The sequence below is a fragment of the Aotus nancymaae genome, unplaced genomic scaffold (genome assembly GCF_030222135.1).
Source record: "Aotus nancymaae isolate 86718 unplaced genomic scaffold, 86718_ANA_hifiasm-v0.15.2.pri h1tg000076l, whole genome shotgun sequence".
NCBI lineage: Eukaryota > Metazoa > Chordata > Mammalia > Primates > Aotidae > Aotus > Aotus nancymaae.
In genome coordinates, this window is record NW_026988491.1 from 25,844,357 (window position 1) to 25,866,822 (window position 22,466).

Below are 22,466 nucleotides of genomic sequence, written 5' to 3' on the forward strand. Positions count from 1 at the left end.
GCCAACCCTGGTCTCCTTCTGCCCCGTCCACACAGATTGCCCTTGGACTCCCCCGCCGGGACCCGCTCGCCCTCCCTGGTTTCCTGCTGCCCCCACCCCCGCACCGTTTGCCCCTGGACTCCCCTGCCGGGACCGGCTCACCATGCCTGGTCTCCTTCTGACCCACGCCGCACCATTTGCCCCTGGACTCCCCCACCGGGACCGGCTCGCAGACCCTGGTTTCCTGTTGCCACCCCGGCACCTTTTGACCCTGGACTCCCCCATGGGAGTGAAACCCCATCTCTACTAAAAATACAAAAAATTAGCTGGGCATGGTGGCACGTGCCTGTAATCCCAGCTACTCAGGAGGCTGATGCAGGAGAATTGCCTGAACCCAGGAGGTGGAGGTTGCAGTGAGCCGAGATCGTGCCATTGCACTCCAGCCTGGGTGACAAGAGCGAAACTCCGTCTCCAAAAAAAAAAAGATAAAATTTTTTTTTAATTAAAAATATAGGGATCTTGGCACTGAGTAGGCCATAAAATTTGACAATTTTCTTGGCACATGAGCTGTGGCTGGTTGTAAATTCACATTTTAAAGTTGCTTTGCCTCTTCCTGGGTCCCTCAAATTCAGCCAAATTGTCCTGAAGCACTAAATGACTGAGTCCCTTAAATGTGACACTTGAATCCTAGTCAGTGAGTACACCCAAGGAAAAAGAGACAAGGCACCTTGCCCCTCTGCTGGACCACATACTATTTCACGTGAAAGTTGACACAGCAACCAAGGTGTGTCAAGATCACCCAGAGGCAGCTGCAGATGGGCAGACCCCAGCTCGGAGTGTCCTCTGCCGCTGGAGCCCATCTGACGTCGCCATTCCAGGGCAGGTCAACAACACCCACGAAAACTCTCCAGTTGTCAACAAAAATGCACTTACACATCTCAAATTCCTTAGAAATTATAGGGCACGCAAGAACCAAAAGCAATGGTTTCTGTAATTGTAACATAAATCTAGATACAGACAAAGACAATCCTCTCCAAGGGAACTCAGATGTACTCAGGCACTGGGGCCTCCTGCAGACCAGGGGAGTATTTACTAAAGGACCAACTCGGAGGCCAAAATTATGACCAAGGCCATTCTGAATCCCACGCAGTCAGAATATAGTAGCAATGATGTAAAATGGCCAGAGGATTTGCTTTACAATAAAAAGCAGACCAACCTTATTGATGAAGCTGGACTTGCCAACATTTGGGTACCCACACAAAAGCAGAGTCCTGGTATTCGGATCAATGGTTGGCAAACGGGATCAATGCTGACGTACTATGAAAGAGTTCAAATGGAAAAATTAAGACACTGAAAGTTTAAGATTTGCTTTAAATTTTCTTTTCAATTTAGTTCCAGTCGAGGCCTGTGGTGATATTAATCTTACTCCAATTTCTATAACGCAACAGTGATGGAGAAAATAGTTGCAGACGGTATAATACATACACAGTACGTTCAATAGTTATTTCCCAAGTTTGGCTGTACTAAGAATCCTGGTCCGCAGCCCTTCCAAGCCCATATTTTAACTCATTAGGCCAAAGGTGTCCAACCGCATGTCTGGAAGTGTCCAGACGATTCTCATCAGCAAGACGACATTAGGGAAACAGTGTATTTTGAAGCCTGCATGCCATGATGTTCTGGCTGAAGCATGGGTTACTGCCATTCAGCCACCTCATCTGTAACAAACACAGCTCCAAGGTGGCACCCCTGGACCATCATGAAGGCCACAGAGATCTGTAGGAAAGAACCTGCAAAGCATCCAAATATCATATTTTGTTAAAAATTACTTGCAAGATGCAGGAGGGAGAACAAAACCAAATGAGTCCAAATGATTTGTCATGTAAGAAGACACGCAAATAAGCAGGCAAGTGGTGCTTTCAATAGAACCCTACTAGAGTAATTCAGAGAAGTCCTACTGAATAAAAGTATCTTCTGAAATAAAAGTGTCAACAATAAACTACAAGCCATCTTATTTTTGCTTGTTTTATTGTTTCTAAGCCATCTTATTTTTTACACTTTTCATCATTTTCTCATGATTTGTCTATCCCTTACCTATTAAATATGAAATACATAAACTTTCTTATGGGTGCTATTAATTTGTACGTATTGTAAGTGCTAGCACTTTTTCAATAAAAACAAGCCTATAGCACTGTTTCTCACAGGTAAAGCTAGGAGAAATAACTGACCATGTCATCTCCAAACTATGACAAAACAGACATCTCAAGAGTAACTCCCCAACAAGGACGCATCCTGTCAGCAGGACACTAACACGGTTCCTGCGCATGCGTGACAAGCACCTTGCTCCAAATACTCCAGACTCTGCCTCTGCCTCTTGATCACGGTGCACATCCGCCCCAGGGCCACACGCTTCAGCTGCTTGCAGCGGTACAGAGAGTCACCGTACTTCATCAACCGCACGTAATCTTTAGCAACACTTAAAAAAGGAAGAAATGTTAGGTTTCTTTTCACTTTTGCTAATAACTTAAAAGACATCACAGTAAAAGAAGTACCTTACTTGGCCACTAAATTTTTGGCAATATTTATTTGCCCCAGAGCCAACTTGTAGTGATCTTTGCCGTACAGAATATTCATCAAATCGGCGTAGAACGGATGAATGTCCTGTAACAAACAAAAGCATACCATGGTCAGTCTGGGCCGGCAGTTTCTCATCCTCATAGAAGCAACACTTGAACAATTTCCTGCCCTCTCTCTTCAAGCCTGCAGCGTCTCCTCCCCAGTTCACTCTCCTGGCCAGGGGCTCTATTTAGCCCTCTGGGAAAACAAGCATCAGAAGGGATGCAGGCACCAGTGGTGGCTGCTGCCACCCACCTGCCTCCCAGTATGGCAGTGCAGCTGTGGGACCCAGCATGACCAGCCCCCACCCTGCAGGCACCCTTCCTGCTGCTCAGGAACTCTGCACCAGAAATCCTTCCCTCCGCCTGACTCTTACCATCAGCCTAAAAATCTGCTGTTATTTCCCAAACTATAGGAAAAAAAATTTAAACTCCCTTGACCCCCAAATCCTTCCAATTCCTTCTCTTTGTTCCCAAGAGGCACTGTGTCTCTCCTCTCCTCCCTATCTTGAAGCCAATCTCACCAGAATTCTGTGTCCACCACTCCGTCTAAACAGGCTACAAGCTCACAAGGACCTCCCAATGACCAGCTCTCACACTGTATCTCACAGACCTCTTGAAGCGATGGGGGCTGGCCCTGCATCCTGCCTGCAGCATCTTCCAGGTAGATGGTCTGCCCTCTCTAAGTCCTGTGCTGGCTCCTGCTCACAGCTCCACCCGAAACATCCATGCTCCCCACAGCACCCTTCTTCCTACATTCCCTTCCAAGGTCATCTCAGAGAGATTTAAATGGTACCTGTATTTGACTAGTGCATTTTACATCACCAGGCCAGCAGCGTCTCGTATCTCACCAGCGCATATAAACTCAACCCGACTACCACTTCCTCCAATCCCATCTCCCCATGTTCTCCACCTCCCCCTGCCCTCTAGGGTCTCTGGGACCTCAGGCCCCTGCACCTGCTGCTGCTTTGACCACAGGCCTGATTCCCTCTCCCAGAGCAGATATTCCCCAGTCCCCTTCCAGGGCTTCCCTGCATCCAACCGACATGCTATGTATTTTCACGTTCACTATCTTTTCCCCCACAGAATCAGAACAGGAGCCTTTACCACTTTTTTATGCCCAGTGCTCAGAACGTACCAGACAGATAATAAGCATTCAATGAATGACAAGTTAATCTAACTCTCCACTCCGAAACTGTCCTCAGATAACTAGTCCTGGCTTTAAAAGAGATAATAGAATGTTAATACATCCGAACTCTCCTACCTCTGATGTATATAATACTGAGGATGAAAACGACAAAACTTCTTAAAAGGAACCACAAACATCTGATACTAAGTAGATCAAAATATGTTGTTTGCTAAGATCAAGTGTTTCCTAATACCAGATCAGTTTAAATCATCTCTTTCTTAATCACTTTCTTTACCCCCAGGACTCTCTACCCTTCCCAAGAAACCGTCCAGCCATTCGAGCAGCATCTACGGAACAACTGCGTCAAACCCTGGAGAGATACAACCTAAGTGTCTGTCCTCTAGCAGGAATTTTTACTGTTTATTTTAAGCACGTGTCTTTTAGTAAGCCATTATTTTTGCTTGTTTAAATAAAAAGTACTGTCACAGAAGCCAAGTGTTTCTCTCTGCCTACACCTCCCTTCAGGGACTGTTCCAGGGCAATGGCAGATTGAGGCTTTAAGACTGTCCTGCTGATCCTCACACCCTTCACAACCTCAAGTAACCTCGCAACCGCACTGCCCTATACGCGGAGTCAAGGCTTTGTCAGCAGTGCCTGCCAAGCAGTTTCTGCTCTTGCTTTTCTATAGCTAAACAGGCAGGCTGGGCATGGTGGCTCATGCCTGTAATCTCAGAACTTTGAGAGGCAGATACAGGAGGATCACTTGAAGTCAGGAGTTTAAGACCACACTGGCCAACATGGTGAAACCCTGTCTCTACTAAAATTACCCAAAATTAGCCAGGCGTGGTGGTGTGCACCTGTAATCCCAGCTACGCAGGAGGCTGAGGCACATGAATCACCCGAACCCAGGAGGTGGAGGCTGCAGCGAGCCGACATCGCACCACTACACTCCAGCCTGGGCAAGAAAGTGAGGCTCGGTCTCAAAGAAAAAAAAGAAACAGGCAAACGCAATGTGTGGCAGAGAAGGGAGCTCAAGGTTTCTGGCTTAATGAAAAAGGCACAGCTCCCCACGTGATCTCTTCTTGCCCGAGAAGAAAAGTCAGTACTGAACTGACTGTCATCCGCTAATGAAGCAACAAGCTCACAAACTGGTGGACTTTACGCCACTGATCCAAGCTGAGCCCAGAGGGGAAAAAACCCTTGAAAAGAGGGTGGAGGAGATGCACCAGTGAGCTGCCAGCTTCTGTGTTCCTAAGCCACAGCTGCCATTACCACTTGGGTTCGCCCCTGCAAGCGCAGGGATTACACAGAAAGCCAGCGATGTAGCTTTGGGCCTCCTTAGACAAGCCCAGGGATTACACAGAAAGCCTGCGAAGTAGCTTTGGGCCTCCTTAGACAGGGTTTGGTTGGAGAAAAGGGAGAATATTAGAGAATCAAAAAACCCACATTCTGTTCCCACTTCTATTAATTCAACAAGATGGTTCTTTGCCATTAACTTACTGAGCAGTCTAAGTCAATTATCTTGTCTCCCTTTCCGTCAAATGAGTACACAAAACTGGTTAAACACTGGTTCTCTGAAGGCTCATATTTACATAAACAGAGAAGTCCCCAAGTCACTTACGGCCAACTTAGGGAAATCTGTTAGAATTTGTGAAAGTCTATCATGGTAATTCTGTTGAGCAAATTTGACTTTTCTCATGTAAAAATGTCTAATACGATGAATTTGGTAATGTTTATGAGTAACAGTTGGAGTCTTCCGTTGCATCTTCGACAACGTCAGGTCAATAAAGTCCTACGATTAAAGAAAATAACACATAATTAAGTCAAAAGTATCTACTTCCGATCCATTTATTTGAAACCATCTTAAAACACTAACACCTTACGGTACTACGTATTTTAAATCACAAAATTTTACTCTAATTAAATTTTTTTTTTTTTTGAGACGGAGTTTCGCACGTTACCCAGGCTGGAGTGCAATGGCGCGATCTCGGCTCACCGCAACCTCTGTCTCCTGGGTTCAAGCAATTCTCCTACCTCAGCCTCCCGAGTAGCTGGGAATACAGGCGTGCACCACCATGCCCAGCTAATTTTTCTATTTTTAGTAGAGACGGGGTTTCACCTTGTTGACCAGGATGGTCTCCATCTCTTGACCTCGTGATCCACCCGCCTCGGCCTCCCAAAGTGCTGGGATGATAGGCGTGAGCCACTGCGCCCGGCCTTCATTTTTCTTTTGTTTGCATTTTCTTCTAAAATCAATGGCCAAGATTCTCATCTCTCAAAACACCATTCTCATCTTTTCCTGGAGCAAACACCCGTTTGCTCCAGGAAAGAAAATGTTGTGGACAGGGAAAGAGGTGGGAGGAAGACTGGTCACTGCCTATTACACTGTGTACAATTTGAATTTTGAACCATGCAAAAATATTGCTTGGTTAAATTAAAATCATTTAAAAGATAAAAAATAAACATTTAATACCAGCACATTACGCTGGGAAACAAAATCAAAGGCTTTCTGGCCTCATAGCCACTCTTTCCCAGACTGAGGCTTTCCAGCAAAGGAGATGGGAAGTAAGGCTGGCCTGCTGGTGTGGACAGATTCCAGCAACATACAGGACCTGGGAGCACAAGGACGGCTTCCATAACAATGATGAGCACATAGCCACCTAACAGACTGGATTGTCTGAACCAAGCAGAGGATCCAGACGTGGATCATCTGACAAACACAGGGCTTCTTAGGAAGTGTCCTAAATTGTGTTTAGGAAGTGCAGCCCCTGTTGAAATTCATCAAGAGAAGGGAAGAGCCCAAATGGGAAAGAGCATGGGTTGAGGGGCACAAAAGTAGGTCTGTTGATAAAGAATGAAAGTAAAGGGGACATCAGCTGGAAGCTTTGTGCTGTGAGTCAGAAGGACAATTTAAAAGTTGCCTAAAGAGGTGCACACAGTCTGTGCTGCTGCCCTCCAGCTGGAAGGGAAGCTCAGCTCTTGCCTATTGGCTGGAGCCCTTCACAGAATGTCCCCTGCCCCGACCGGTACTTGCTGCAGCGCCCCTCCCCCTCTGCAGAATGTCCGGGTCCTATGTTCTAACTGCTTTACTTTCAAATTTTACCTGACCTACCTGAACTCAGGAGAATCTGTTGAGGCAGGTCACTCTCTGGATCCTGCCCTTGACTTTTCTCATCACAGAAACTGCCAGACGGAGGTGATCAGCACCCAGCCTGAGGCGATGGCTTCAAATGGAGGTGAGTCTGTAGGGACAGGGGCATTATTCAATTCTCTGCCATGTTTCAAATCCTTGGGAATTCAAATTTCACAGTGCCCCAGGGGACAGTTGATAGGGCTGATGTCGAGGAGGGAGGGAGCACTGGATGTCCCCAGAGACATCACACCTGGGGAGGGCCATGGCACCCTGAGTCTGTGGTTAGGGAGGACGGCTCCTTAGAGGTGGACCAAGGTGCCCAGGGGAATACACCATGTAGGGGAAAGGATGGAGTGGATGTATTGATTCTTTCTAGAGGGGGACAGGTCACATCACCGTGTCTTTGTAGGGAGTGGTGGGATCGTGTTGTGCTGGTGGCCCAAGGAGGATGACAGGCAAGTCTGAGCCCTGTGTTGTGTCTTCAGGCACCTGGAAGGTGCCCTTCCATATTGTTCAGAGGGATTTGGACTGGACGTTTCTAGATCTTAGGGAAGAGTGGGGAGAAGTGGGCTCAGCCAGAAAACTGTTGGGTGGGTTGTCTGTGACAGAGCACGCAGTGACAGCCTCTGGGTGGGCGAGGCTGGGGCTACTGTAACTGCCGCAGCCTCTCAGCTCCCTCCCCAGAGGTGGCTTCTCCGTCAGTTCAGGTGGCTGTTGGCTCTGATTTAACAAGGGTGGGGGCAGTTGGGGAAGTTCAGGCAACACGGCCTGGGCTTCCCAGCTTGTTCTGAATTCTTCGTCCTTTTGTGGAAGCTCAGGTCTTCAGACCCACTTCCTCTTGCCTGCTAGCTCATAGCCTGTCCTCTGCACTTTGTGTTACTGTGGACAGGAAGAATTTGTCTCTTTTCCATGTCTACTACCTCATGAACAGGGGACAGGTGTGGACTCTTGCTGGTTCTCAGTGGAAGGGTCTGGAAAGACTGGTTTCCTATTCAGTAGAGGAAGGAGACTAGCGCACAAATAGGAAGATGGTCCTCTTATTATTATTCAAGTCAGGATGTGTGTCCTGACTGATGAGGTGCATGTGCTGTATCCCTATTCCCCTTGACTGGAGACTGCATGAGGTCCTAGTGAACAGGGATGAGCTCCAGACAACTTTGCCACACCTGGCCTGTGGTCCAAGAACCTCTGGTTCTTGGTTGGTCACTAGATTCAGTTATTGGGAGCTCAAAGGAAAAGGACCAGAGATGGGCTCGTTGTCCCACGACCTATTGTAACATGACCAGCAGCTGTGGAAATCCCTGGACACCTCCCCTGACAGCCCCACTGCTCACTGCTTGCTGTCTGTGCTCTAATTGTGTGCAGCTGCTGCTGGCTGAGCAATCAAAGTATCTCAGGGAACTCCACACCACTGCTTCTCAAACCTGTCCCCTGGGAATAGAGCTTGCTGCGTTGCAGCCAGAACCACTGAGCACTGAGTAAAGGGTGGCCCAAATCTGACCCCTGTTTAGCACTTGCTGTGCATGGTGCCAGGACAATCACTTGCACACTGGCCATAACACATATGGGTTATCTTCAGGGTTCACAGGGTGCTGGCTTGGAACAGATTTCTTTCCAATGATTTCCTTCCTTCCTTCTTTCCTTCTTCCTTCCTTCCTCTCTTTCTTCTTTCTTTTTTTCTTTCTTTTTCTGTTTTCCTTTTTTTTTTTAACAGAGTCTTGCTCTGTCACCCAGGTCAGAATGCAGTGGTGCAATCTTGGCTCACTGCAGTCTCTGCCTCCTGGGTTCAAGCAATATTCCTGCCTCAGCCTCCTGAGTAGCTGGGATTACAGGCATGCACTACCACACTCAGCTGAGTTTTGTATTTTAGTAGAGACATGGTTTCACCACATTGACCAAGCTGGTCTTGAACTCCTGACCTCAGGTTATCTGCCCACCTTGGCCTCCCAAAGTGCTGGGATTACAGGCATGAATCACCACATATTCAGTGGTTTTATTTTGTTGTGCTGAGCTAGGAAAGAAAGGGGTTTTCAAGAGCTTCAGGAAAAGGAAGACTGAAGAGGAGATAGGACCATAATATTAGGAATCTTCTGGCTTCCTATAGGCCTTCTGAGTGCATAGCACTGCCCTGGGGGAGGCCCCTCACCCGCTGCTGAGCATGCTGAGGGTCACCAAGCCGGCGAGAGATTCATCCCTGACCCATGGCTTGGGAGATGCCTGTAAGGCTGGCAGGGTCTGCCAGGGACGCCTGAGGGAGACCCTCAGAGGCAGCGAAGGCTTGGCTGTTGCTTCTTGGCAGACAGGGGTCAGGGAGTCTAGTGGAGCCAGGGCCAGGCTCTCTAGTGAAGTGACCCTCCCGTAGAGGAACAGAGCATGCGATGCACACTCACGGACACTTACAAGCTGCAGTTTCCTTGTCCCACACCCTCAGCTGTTGGGACACCCCTCTGATTCCCAGTGACTAGTGCGGACCTGGAGACCCCAGCTCATTCACCTCTTTCCTTTGTCTCCACAGCATGCCCAGTGCTGGAGTCAAGTGTGACCAAGAACCCTGGCGCCTCCATGCCAGTGTTCATGGCTCTGCCCTTCACCACACCTGCTCCCAGCCCAGCACATGGGCCGACCCTCGTGATTACAGTGGTTCCTCCAGGCAGCTCTCTGGTGCTGTCTGCCTTCCCCAGCACCCCTCTGGTAGCAGGACAGGATGGCCAAGGCCTGAATTGGGCTGGGGCTTCCAACGCCCTTGTACAGATAAAGACAGAAGTGGGGCCTGTGAAGGCCCCTCAGGCACAGACCTTGGTCCTAACTCAGGCGCCCCTCATCTGGCAGGCTCCAGGCACCCTCTGCGGGGGTGTCACCCGTCCACCTCCCCGACCCCTAGCAGCTGTCCCTGTGGTGCCCGCTAGGGCTGCCCACGTCGTTGGGGGTACCCAGGCCTGCGAGGGAGGCTGGTCCCAGAGCCTTCCTCCTCCAGCACCACCACCGGCTCCCCAGCCAGCCCCCATCATGGCCCCAGGGAACGCTTGTCCATGGCCACAAGGGGCTCATGGAGAGGGCAGTCAGGCTCCCTCCCGGGCCAAGGCCCAACCGGACGACTCCTGCAAGCCCAAGAGCGTGTATGAGAACTTCCGACTCTGGCAGCACTACAAGACCCTGGCCCGGAGGCACCTTCCCCAGAGTCCGGACATGGAAGTGCTTTCCTGCTTCTTTATGTGAGTGTCCTCGGGGCACTGAACTTCATCCCGAAGCTCACCCATAAAGAGGCTGCTGGATGGACGGGAGGTCACGCCGTTGAGGAAAGCTTGCAGGGTGGTCTTGAAGGTGACGGGTGGAGCTATGGAAGGGCACATTTTCAGCAACATTAATCTGGCTGCCGCTCAGGACAGACTCTCAGGGGCCTCATCTCACCTGCCCCTCACTGTCCTGTGAGTCCAGCCAATCCTTACTTTCAAACATTTTCATGACAATGTTTACAGAAGACCCAGGTCAGAGAGGGTTCCCGGTCCAACATGAGCCACGGGTTGGGTTTAGTGCACCCCAGTGCCTCCCCTTGACCTGAGTGGCAAAGGCCAGGGGCACATCACATGGAGCTGGGGGTGGGAGCTGCAGGAAACCGGCACACGCCCACTGTTCTGCCGAGGTACAGCTGGCACAGCGGTGGTGGAGCTTGCACAGGGGATGGTCTTGGGCCCCGCACTAGGGTCGATGCTGGGCAGGTATTTGCAGCTTCGCCCTTGATCCCTTCTAGAAGAAGGGACAATGATGCTTCATTCAGAGGATGGTGAGGAGGTGACTTGAGCTCACGTATGAGGCACATAGCACAGTGCCCGGCACATGCTGGGACACATTACATGATAGCTGTTAGGATTACTGTCCCTATTGCTATCATTATCAGAACTAGGCCATCTAGGACAGCGCTCCCCAAAGCCACGGGCTCCAGTGATGGCTCTCAGTGCACCACGAGCCCACGAGCCCAGCAGTTCAGGACTGTGGACTGTGGTGACTGAGGCAGCAACGCCTCAGATCTGAGAGTTTGTCAGTTCAGTCCCAGCCCTGCCTCTCTCCATCCTGCAGGGCCTCTGTGACCCTGTGTCCCCCGCTGATGAGCAAACCCGCACTCCATGGAAGCTTGAGCACAACCACCAGGCAACACACTGGCCACTCCCTAGGCAAGTCCCCTGCCCAGGGTATAGGTGTAAGGAGGCCCCATCATTGTTCCCAAAAATCTTGCCGCCCCTGCATCCTGAAACTGGTTGCATTCTCCCTTGGAGCTGAGTCCCGGTGCACTGGGGACCCTGATTCTCGGAGTGGAGTCACCCCAGGCTCACAGGCTTGGCGTGGAGTGGGCTTCGATGCCGCTCTGCTTTGGTTCTAGTTTCTACTCCTATCCAGGACCCTGAGGCTATGTCCCCAGGGGCTACCTTACTCCAGAGTCCCCAGGAAGCTGCTTAAATGCTCAGTCCTGGGGCCCTGGAACCTGCACGTTAACCCTCGCTCCCCAGTCATTCCATGTGTGCGCTGTCTCAGTCAGTTCGGGCTCTGTCATAACAAATCCTACAGACTGGGTGCTTCATCAGGACACAGTCACGTCTCCCGGTTCCAGAGGCCAGAAGTCCCAGATCAAGGCAACAGCAGACTGGTGTCCTGGCTGGAGAGGGCTGCCTCTGGCCGTGTCCTCTTGGGGCTGAGAGGGACAGCCCTGGTGTCTCCTCCTGCCCTTATCGGGGCTCGGATGCCATGACAGGAACCCACCCTCATGACCTGCTCTAACCCTGATTGACTCCAAGAGCCGACACACTGGGACTCAGGGCTTCAGCACAGGAATGCTGGGGACACACACGTTCCACCCATAGTACTGAGTTCACTTGTCAACACTGAGGACTCGAGGGGCAGTAGGAGAGGCCACCCAGTGGCTTGTGTTAATGTTTGATCTTGGGGGAGTGTCCTGGAGGCTGAGGAGCCCACGTGGGGGAAAACAGGACAGGGACACATGGCAGGACAGGTGTGGGGAGGACAGGGGCCGGGTGTTGGGACCAGGTGGGCTTGGGAGGGAGGGTAGGCTTACGGACTGGGACTGACAGCACCGCCTTACAGCCCAGTTCTCAGATCCCTGGCCCGGCGAAAGCCCAGCATGACCCTGGAGGAGCAACTGTGGTGGGCCATGCGGGAATGGCAGCACACAACCAATTCTGAGCGAATCATCTATTACCAGATGGCAGCAAAGTGAGTCTGGGATGCAGGGGCAGAGCCCGCATGGCAGGGTAAGAGAGGGTGACAGAGGCCCGGTGGCCATGGTGGCTTCTCAGCATGGAGCATGAGGGTGTGGACAAACACAGGCCCTCCTGGGCCCCTGCCTCCCTCAAGAAACTGCTCCTCCCTCCTAGAGTGCTCTGGGGTCTCTATACTGCCCTGGTGGGAAGCCATGCCCTGCTTGGCCTGGGGCCAACCCCTGCCTTGACACTGGGGGTCATGGAGGGAGCAGCCAGCATCACAGCCCAAAGGAGATCACCGCCAGTTGTGGGGATGGGGAGAAGGGGGGCTGGCGACTGTAGACAGAGCGGGATGCACTCTCCTCACAGCAGTGGCCAGAAGTCGGTTTTCACCCATCCCGGCCTGGCCAGGATTGGAGAAACCTGCGCTGGGTAAGGGGCGACCTGCGTCCAGGACACCATGAGACCCATCTCTGGCCTCCCTGCCTTTGCTCCTGGGAAGTCCCCTCCGTTAAGACAGAAAGACAGCAGCCTTGGGGGAAAGGGGCCCTGTCTTTTGGGCCCAGCTTTTACCCCCTCCTGACCAGGGGTCTCCCAGGCCTCGTGCTCCTGGGTTATACTTCAGGGACCCACAGTCCCAACCTCAGGACTCCTGCATCTGGGCAACATTCCTGACACCTTCTGCCATAAACCGCACCCCTGGCCAGCTGAAGCCAGGAGGAGGGGTCCCCCTGGTGCCCTCCTGCGCCTCGTGGCCCTGACTTGAGTCAGGAAGCCCTGTTGATGCCATGGGCTCTGCGGGGGCCGGGTGAGGGAGGGAGAGCCCAGAACTCTGGGAGCAGCTCCCTCTGGGACTGGGGGACGGGCCCCAGGCAGGGCCTGCACAGCCCGTCCAAGGCACGCCTTCCCATCCCTGCCATCGGCTGCTGCCTGGTCCTGGGGGCAGGGGGCCTGGACCCTCTCAACACGGCCTGTAACCTTTTTCACCCCAGGTTCCTGGAGTTTGAGGCTGAGGAGGAGATGCAGTTTCAGAAGTCACAGTGGACGAAGGGGCCCCAGTGCCTGCCTCCTCCAGCCCTGCCGAGGCTTGAACCTCAGAAACCGTTGGCCCCTGAGGTGGTCAAGCAGCCAGGTACGGCTTCCCACATTCCCATAGGAGCCACGGCAAAGGCCAGAGGGGCCAAGGGAGGCCACTGTCCCCACACCCCATGCCTCCCTTCAAGAGAGGGATGTGCTCCTCCAACAGGACAGCTCCCAAAGGCATATGTTGGGTACTGACCAGGTCACTTCGTGGGCGGACCATGGTCACCAAGGAGGGTATTGACCTGGTCAGGTTTCCTAGCTACTCTCCCCTTGCCTGTCCAAAACTCAACATACAATCCACCCAGGAACAGGGATGAGCGGGTAGAGTACACGGCATATCGGTGGCTCCAAACTTCCTCCCAAACGATGCTGTCTCAGATATGCCCCTCCTGCGGCATCTCCTCTGGGGTGCTGTGGTTCAGGTGGTCCTGACCCAGCTGGGTCCCACTTCATGTCCCCGAGCCCTGCCCTCCCCTGTGTGGTGCGGGCAGGAGGAGCAGCCCTCACCACGCCTATCCTCCTCCCTCCCTGCCTCAGTGTACCTTCCGAGAAAGGCTGGCCCCAAGACCCCACCTGCCTGCCTGCCGCCACCCAGGCCCCAGCGGCCAGCAAAGACCAAGACCAACCTACTACCGCCCCAGTGGCCAGTGAACACCAAGGCCCCTGAGGAGATCCCCCCTGAAGTGGTGCAGGAGCATATGGAGATCATGGAGGAGCTGCTGGGGCCTCCCGCTGGGGCCACAGGGGAGCTCGAGGCACAATGGGAAGAGCCAGGCCTCCTGAGCTACATTGACAAGCTGTGCTCACAGGAAGACTTCCTCACCAAGGTGGGCTGGCCTGAAGTGCTGGGGTCTGCAGGATTCCGGGGTGGGTAAGGGGGTCACTCGCAGGTCCTTGGAATTAAGCTCTGCTGTATGTTTGTGCCTGTCATTTCTTACTGTGTTTCTTTGTGTGTCTGTGTGGGTGTGAGTGTGGAGTGTGGACGTTACTTGTGTCTGTGTCTTTTCCTGTGTCATATGTGGGTCTGTTTGTGTGTCTCTGTCTGCATGTGTGTATGCTACCAGGTCTGTGGTCTGTGTGTGGAGCTGGTGGTCGCCATGATATGAGACAGCTCCAGAAGGGTGGGGACCTGGCGCTCACTGCTTTCTGCATCCCCTCCAGGTGTCCCTGGCTCCACGTTACTCCCTGCCCAGGTAGCTCACACCCTCTTCCGTTTCCAGGTGGAGGCCATCATTCACCCCCAATTCCTGGAAGAACTGCTTTCCCCAGATCCACAGATGGATCTCTTGGCCCTAAGCCAGGAGCTGGAGCAGAAGGAAGGACTCACCCTTGCCCAGGTAGAGCAGGGAGGGAGGGGAACCCAGGTACCCCGGGGGCAGGAGGGACCCGGCACACAAGCCCCACCTGATTGTCTACCCCACCCTGCGGGGCATGCTCGGCTTCTTGGGGAGCCACTCCGAGGTGAGGAGATGCAGGTTCAGATGAAGCAGGATGGAGAGGAGCCAGGGAGGGGAGTCAGGATGCAAACTGGAGTGAGGCCCAGCGGGATGCCTGGCACAGCCACACCCTCTCTCTTTGACAGGAAGCCCAGCTGCCTCAGGCTTCCCTGCCTGCCACCCAAGGCCTTCTCAGCCCAGAAGGACAGGGTCCCCAGGGAGCTCGTCAGTCTCCCTCTGCTCAGAGAGGAGGCCTCAGCCCAGCAGCGGCTCCCACCACCAAGTCCCAGAAGCGAGCTCTCTTCGGAGGCCCATCCTCTGCTCAACAGATGCCCCACCTAGCGCCTGGGCTCAGAGTCTCTGGGGCGCAATCCCTGGCTTGGGGGCTGGCTGGCCCCTCGCAGCCTCAAAAGAGAAAGGGTGACCCCGTGGTCTCCAGGAAGAAGAAGAAGAAGCGGGCTTGCAGCCAGTAGGGGGACAGGGCAGGCTCTCTGGTGCCAATCCCCGAGGTGGGGATCTGACATCTGATGCCCCAAAGCAGACAAAAGCTTCTCCCCCAGTGCGGATTTGCTGGGCCTTAGCTTGATAGGGAAGGGTAGGGGAGGGAGGGAGAGGAGGGAGAGGGTGGCTGAACCGGAAGGGAGGGCCTGGGGGGAGGGGGAGGGGGTGGGAGCAATGCCTTGGGGGTCTCATATGTAAATAGGAATAAATATAGTGGTGTTGGAAATGCTCTCTGGGCTGCTGTCTCTGTCCTCAGGGCTGTGCTGCTCAGTGGAGGGGGTCTGGGAGGGAGAGCAGAGGGACCGGGAGATGCCAGGCACTGGGGACCCATGAGGGCCAGCCCCACTCGTTCCTCCAGGTGTAGGCTGCCCCTTCAGATGCTCCAGGGACTGACGGATGCTGAGGAAACCCTGATCCCTCCCACCACCCACTCACAAGGCCCCGTCTGCTTTAGTTATCAGCATCCCTGGAAAATCCTGGGATGTTGAGAGCTGGCTGGCTCTTGTTCTGCCCCGTGGGAGCTGAGGAGAAGGCAACTGCCTGCAACATGGACACGGGGAGAGGCGGCCGCACCTGCTTAACCCTCATCAGGAAGAGCTCAGGCCCTGGGCTGAGGGGAGATGTCGAGGCATCCATCCACACGGGTGTGTTTGGGATACGACGGTGGGTGGGGAGCAGAGAAAGTCCTTCTGCTGGTTTCTGGGCAGGAAAGAATCTTGTCCAATTGGCAGAAGCAGATGCTCCTTGCCGTGGCCACAGGGACTGGCCTCAGGGGCCCTCGGGGTACTGCATGGAGCCCCCCACAGCTATGATTCCCTTCCCATATGATAACTCAACTCTTGTGTGGAATTGATGCAGACACAGATTTACACTGGTATCTCAAACAGTTCCCTCCCAATCCACCATCACAAACGGGTACAAGCATGGCCAGCCTGCCAGGCGCAGGGTGGCTGTGTCTGCTGGTCCCAGGGCCAGGGAGAGCTGGGACCCAGGCCGAGAGGGGCCGAGGGTCAGCCACCCTTCTGCCAGGCACAGACCTCAAGGGCAGAGCAGGGGATGCCTGGGATGTGGCACTGGCTGTCTGGGAAGTGCCCTGGGATTCGGGGGCCAACTGTTGGCTGAAGGGAGACTTCCGGAGTCTAAGAGTGAGATGACGACTGCATCAGGAGAGGGACTGAGGCTGGGGAGGATGCTCTGCTCTTTCCCACATTGTCCGGTCCTCCTCATCTCTGCTGAACTCCCCTCACCCCATGTGGCCGACCTCTACCCCCTTACCCCTAACCCACCTCTCAGAATCTCAGATCCCAGCACAGACAGGACCTGGCACCCGCCCCGGTTCCCTTCTGGCCAATACCTTCTTCACTGTCTGACTTCCGATTCCTCCCCTGGGCCCCTGTTGGCTCAGGACCATGGTGACTGCCAGAGCACTGGTCCCAGCACTGCCTGTATGCAGAGCTGTGGTCAAGGTGCCAGGGGCTGGCCCAGCAGCAGAGGCTGGTGGGGCACAGCTGTCTGGCACACGGCGGTCTGGCCCCTCTGCCGAGTGACAAAGGGAGCCATGTTTGGGTCCTCTTCAGCCCCATCCTCCCCCAGAACACACCAGTCAGCTGGACAGATGCCCCTCTGCCCCATCCCTTCTGCTCCATGTGGGCACTGTCAGTGGCCTGCCCTCTGTGGCCTTTGGGAAAAAGTTTATCTTGGCAGGGCTTCCCCAGCTCAGCGCACATCAGCCCATCGGGGAAAATGTGGGGAGTGAAGAGTCACTGGTGGGTGATGTGCGCAGCTCCCGTGACTCCTCTACCTCCAGGGCCATCCTCAGGAGATGAGGTAGCACCTCCCCTTTGCAGGGTTGAGGAATGGTAAGTGAGCCGTGTTTGAAGGGAACGTGGTCTGTACTCTGGTGTGTGTGGGTGCTCAGTCCACTTCCTCAGCTAAGGATGAAAGTGACACCTCGGCAAAATGACACCTCAGCTTAGTGACACCTCAGGACTCCAGCTGGTTACCCCACTGGCTGTTGTCTGCCCCACGTCCCTGTCCTTGTTTTGGCTGAACCACTCCCAGGAGGCAGAACCTGTGCTTCCTCCACCTCTGTGTCCCGCCTGAGGCCTAAAATCTGCCCCTAAACGGGGACAGTGGGGGCGACTGGGGGGCTCTGACAGACTGAATGTTCGTTCCCCCCTCCCGCCCAATTGCTGTGTTGAAGCCCTAATCCAGGATAGATGATGGTATTTCGAGATGGGGCCTTTGGGAGTTCTTCAGGGTTAGAGGAGATCATGAGAGTGGGGACCTAATGTTGGGATTAGGGCCCTGGTAAGAAGCAGAGATCTCAGAGCTCTCTCTCCCTGACACGAGGACACAGTGAGAAGGCAGCTATCTGCAAGCCAGGAAGACAGCCCTCACCAGAACCTCACCACACTGGGACCCTAACCTTGGACTTCCAGCCCCCAGACTGTGACTAATGCATTTCTGTTTTTAATATGCTCCCCCAAGTCTATGGTCACTTTGTCCTAGCAGCCCCATGTGACTAGTACAAGTTCCATCATCTCAGGAACTTCTTTCCTAACTGGTATCTGGAAACTGTGCATCAGAGCCATGGGAAAGAATGAAGAAAGGCTCAGTCCTTTACGATGGTCAGCACAAAGCTTAAAATTGTTCTTTTAATACAATCAGTAAACTTCACAATCTGCCGATGCTAAAATAATAGACGAGATTCAAATTAAGAATGCCAGCACTGAAAGAGAACATATAACCACAGATCCTGTAGTCACTAAACAGGTAATAAAAGAACATACTAACAACTACATGCACACTCATGTTAAAAACTGACACGGGCAGGGCACAGTGGCTCACACCTGTAATCCCAGCACTTTGGGAGGCCGAGGCGGACGGATAACCTGAGGCCAGGAGTTCAAGACCAGCCTGACCAACATAGAGAAACCCTGTTTCTACTCAAAATACAAAATTAGCCAGGTGTGCTAGTGCGTGCCTGTAATCCCAGCTACTTAGGGGGCTGAGGCAGGAGAATCGCTTGAACCCAAGAGGTGGATGTTGCAGTGAGCCAGGACAGCACCACTGCACTCCGGGCAACAACAGCAAAACTCCACCTCAAAAATAAAAATAAAAATAAAAATGAATTAGCTGGGCTAATCCCAGCTGCTCCAGAGGCTGAGGCAGGATAATCACTTGAACGTGGGAGGCAGAGGTTGCGGTGAGCCATAATGGCGCCATTGCACTCCAGCCTGAGCAGCAAGAGCAAAACTCCTACCAAAAAAAAAAAAAAAGAAACAAAGAACTAGCCAGCCATAGTGGCATGCTCCTGTAGTCCCAGCTACTTGGGAGGCTGAGGCAGGAGAATCGCTTGAACCCGGGAGACACGCACCATCCCACCCAGCTCATTTTTCTGTATTATTTGTAAATATGGGGTTTCACTACGTTGGCCAGGCTGGTCTCACAACTCCTGATCTCAGGCAATCCACCCGCCTCAGCTTCCCAAAGTGCTGGGATTACAGGTGTGAGCCACCATGCTCAATACATCCTTTTCAATAAGCTCTCCTCTCTGACGTGACCCAAGGAGCCAGTAGGTCCTAAGATTCCCATGTGTGTCAGAAGCCTGAAATCAGTGAGATGAAGCCCAACATCAAGAATCGGAGGAAACCAACTTGTGGGGCAACAATGTAAAGAAAACACTGGGTAGTCTGGCTACAGTATAATTAAATTTTCTTGTTTTCAAAAGTTTGAACTCCAATAAAAGGACTTTCAATGTGCTATTTTTGCAATTTTCAGTAACAAATGTGTGTATACAGAAACAATAAAACTGACATATTCAAGTAACATTAAAAACCTTTTTTTTCTTTTAAAAAAAAAAAAAAAAGGTTGCATGATGAATCAGTTACATGGCTTTGGCCCAGTATGGAGTGGAGCTCAATTTCAACCCAGACGCTTCTGACTTGGAAAGCCATTCTTCCAAGCATCTTTTTTCTAGTATGTTAGATATACATTCTGACTCCAGGTCTAACTCCAGAGACTACACTGTTTTCACAATACCATGTCTTCTAAACTGAACAAAGTACTTGCACAAAATGGTTGATTCTCTTCTCCCAGTTTCTTTTCATTCAGGAAAAGGGAAAGAAAACACATTTAATTAAGCATCCAATAAATATAAACAAATACAGTATTAACATTTAAATGCTTTCTCAGCAATATTCTTTTAAATGATAAACCAAAAGAATATATATCTAACACACTAGAAAAAAGATGCTAGCAATTAAGGAGTGCAACCATTAACGTTGTAACTACGTGCAATCAGGTAAGTCACTGGGAAGTGAAAACCACCTAAATTTCCTCCAGTTAAAACCAAATTAATAACTCTCGTCTTATAAATATGATAGCCAAATGTGAGACACTACCCACAAAATGCAGAGGGGCACAGACAAGCCACAGCAATATCACGACCCCTCAGTTCACAAGTAAGGGAGACACACCATTATCTGAGATCTACCGTAAGGACACCAATACATATGGCATTGCAATGGCTGTTTCAGGAAACGTCCATTCACACAGTTTCCTGGATTTCAGGCATAAAAACATGACTGAAGACATATACCGGCCCTATTGCCTTGACAATTCATAACCATTGTAACAGTTACCATTTCGCTACTCAGAAGATTATAAAAAAATCATATTTTTCATAAGACTCTACGACCTAAGACCTACTCCCCGTAACTCTGACATACACATATTGTACAACCTTCAAATATAATTATCAAATCTGATAACCAACGTTCTGTAAATTACCAGATATTACAATATTTTGGTGTTTGCCTGTTAACCAAGCTGAGGGGGGGAGGGGGAGGTTGGAAGAAGCCTCATTTCACCTGCCCTTTCCAAAATTTCACTTCAAGAGCGTTCAAAAACTCAGTATGTCCAGGTATAAATCTCCAAGTTTGTCTAATTTACACTGCTTAACAAAAGCGATGTAGACAGCAACTACTGTATCCTCCATCAATCTTTTCAGATTGCACAGAATTTCTTCCAGAAAACTCCAATAGAAAAAAGACAGGTATTCCCGTTTTCGTATGTACATCGTCTTTCGCACAAGTCAGTTGAGAGTGAAAGCCTTTAAAACGTTTCAATGTTCCTGGTATTGCTTTCCAATCAACATGATAAAATAGACAATCCATATTTGCCAAGATTAAAAACGCTTCCACCACGTACGGAAAATCTCTCCAAAAACACAAAATCTAATTCAAACATTATAAATAACAAGAGAAATGTAAAAACAACTGCATAAACAAACTTCGAAATGCGTATGGGGTTGACAATACTGAAGCCATTACTCAAAAGAAACCTCTGTAAAACCAAGAATGCACAATCGACGCTGGAGAAAGCCAAACCAGAGGGGCTGCGCAGTCCCGCATTGCAAATTTCAACACACTCACTCCTAGACGAATACATCCAAGGCCACTCACTAAGGAGAAGAAAAGTGCGTGGCTCTCAAGAGCATGCAAGTTTCGCCGCGCACATCAGGAAGTGGGCTGCGCCGGCGCGAGGACTGGCCGGTGGGCGTTCCGGCAACCTACAGCTGGCAAGGACCACGGCCATCCCCCGGGCCTAGGAAGGGTGGCCCGAGGGCAGGCCCGCGTCCGCGGGGTGACCCAACCCGCCCCTCCCCCGTCCCCGCGTCCGCCTGCACAGCGCCGCCATCCCCCAGCCCGCCGGCCTCCCAGTTCTTCTTCAAACAAAGTACGCGCTAAGGAGCCGGCAGCGGCCAGGGAAGTGGTGACAGGAGAGTGGCGGCCATGTTGGCTGGGGGCAGAGGAAAGGGGATGACGGAGGAGTACGGGCCGGCGAAGGAGCGCGCGCCCGCCCTGAGGCCGAGGCCCGCCCCGCCCGGGTCCCCGCCGAGGACCGGCCGGCAGTGGGCGCGGTGCGGGCGCCGCCGGAAGGACAATTCCCCACCGGGCCCCGCGCGGGCCGCGCTCACCTGCAACCCCGGCCAGGCCGCCACACCCCTGGCCCGCCCGCAAACCGCACCCCGTCACGGGCCTGCACGACCCACCCTCCCCGGCGCGGACCTTACCTGCTGGCCGCCGAGGCCGCCGTCCACATGCCCGCAGTTGCCGCCGCTGCTCGTTCACGCTCCAGCCGGCCCCAGCCCGAGCCAGAAGGCGCCACCCCCGCCGGCGGTCCCTCGCGGCGGACGCCAACGGCTCCCGAACCGCCAGAAAACCCGCGCACTGCTCCCGACAGACTGCAACTGCAGCCTTGGCGCTTGCTACGCAGACGTAGTGGAGCGGGGCGCAGGCGTCGTGCACTAGGGCGGGGCTATGGAGCGAAGCGCAGGCGCGGTGGAGCAGAGAGGGGCGGGGCGGTGGAGCGGGGCGGGGCGGTGGAGTGCGGCGCAGGCGCGGTGCAGCAGGACAGAGCGGTGGAGCTCCGCAGGGACACCGTGGAGCTAGGCGCAGGCGCGGTGGAGCAGGGCGAGGCTGTGCAGCAATGCACAGGAGCCGTGGAGCGGGGCGTGGCGGTGGAGGGCTCCGCAGGCCCGGTGGAGCGGAACGGGGCGGGGCTTTGGAAGAGGCGGCTAAGGCGGGGCCCGAGCTGGGGAAATCCAGGTGCGGGGGGGGGAATGGGAGGCAGCAGGTCCCAGGAACCCTGGAGCCTGAGGGGGCGCAGCTTTTCCCCAAGGGCAGGCAGTCAGACAAGGGCTTCGTTTTTGCGCAGTAGGACTTTCTTGTTTTTTTTCCCTTTTTTTTTTTTTTTTTTTGCAGACCGAGTTTCGCTCTTCTTACTCACGCTGGAGTGCAATGGCGCGATCTCGGCTCACCACAACCTCCGCCTCCCGGGTTCAGGCAATTCTCCTGCCTCAGCCTCCTGAGTACCTGGGATTACAGGCACTCGCCACCATGCCCAGCTAATTTTTTGTATTTTTAGTAGACATGGGGTTTCACCATGTTGACCAGGATGGTCTCTATCTCTTGACCTCGTGATCCACCCGATTCGGCCTCCCAAAGTACTGGGATTACAGGCATGAGCCACCATACCCGGCCTTTTTTTTTTTTTTTTTTTTTTTTTAGACAGAGTCTTACGCTGTCTCCCAGGCTGGAGTGCAGTGGTGCGATCTCAGCTCATTGCAACCCCCGCCTCCCAGGTTCAAGCGATTCTCCTGCCTTGGCCTCCTGAGTAGCTGGAACCACAGGCATGCACCACCACGGCCAGCTACTTTTTTTTTTTTTTTTTTTTTGAGACGGACTTTCGCTCTTATTACCGAGGATAGAGTGCAATAACGAAATCTCGGCTCACCACAACCTCCGCCTCCCGGGTTCAGGCAATTCTCCTGCCTTAGCCTCCTGAGTAGCTGGGATTACAGGCACGCGCCACCGT

The 22,466-nt window shown here is 52.8% G+C and overlaps 2 protein-coding genes across 2 annotated transcripts in view; one reads left to right on the forward strand and one right to left on the reverse strand.

Moving 5' to 3' along the window:
• LOC135271289 (GTP-binding protein 4-like) overlaps positions 1–21,215 on the reverse strand; it is a 45,112-nt gene extending 23,897 nt beyond the window's left edge. Inside the window, exons 1-4 of the mRNA XM_064368311.1 lie at positions 21,163–21,215; positions 5,342–5,512; positions 2,534–2,637; positions 1,196–2,452 (exon numbers count right to left, since the gene is read on the reverse strand). Coding sequence (XP_064224381.1) covers positions 2,272–2,452; positions 2,534–2,637; positions 5,342–5,485 — 429 coding nt within the window. The 5' untranslated portion in view covers positions 5,486–5,512; positions 21,163–21,215 and the 3' untranslated portion in view covers positions 1,196–2,271. The remainder of the gene's footprint in view (positions 1–1,195; positions 2,453–2,533; positions 2,638–5,341; positions 5,513–21,162) is intronic.
• LOC105705255 (NUT family member 2G-like) lies at positions 6,941–15,486 on the forward strand. The gene is made up of 7 exons (XM_064368310.1): positions 6,941–6,956; positions 9,369–10,065; positions 11,948–12,076; positions 13,056–13,195; positions 13,684–13,973; positions 14,367–14,483; positions 15,448–15,486. The coding sequence occupies exons 1-7, from the start codon at positions 6,941–6,943 to the stop codon at positions 15,484–15,486; spliced, it is 1,428 nt and encodes a 475-aa protein (XP_064224380.1).
• Positions 21,216–22,466: the final 1,251 nt, after the last annotated feature.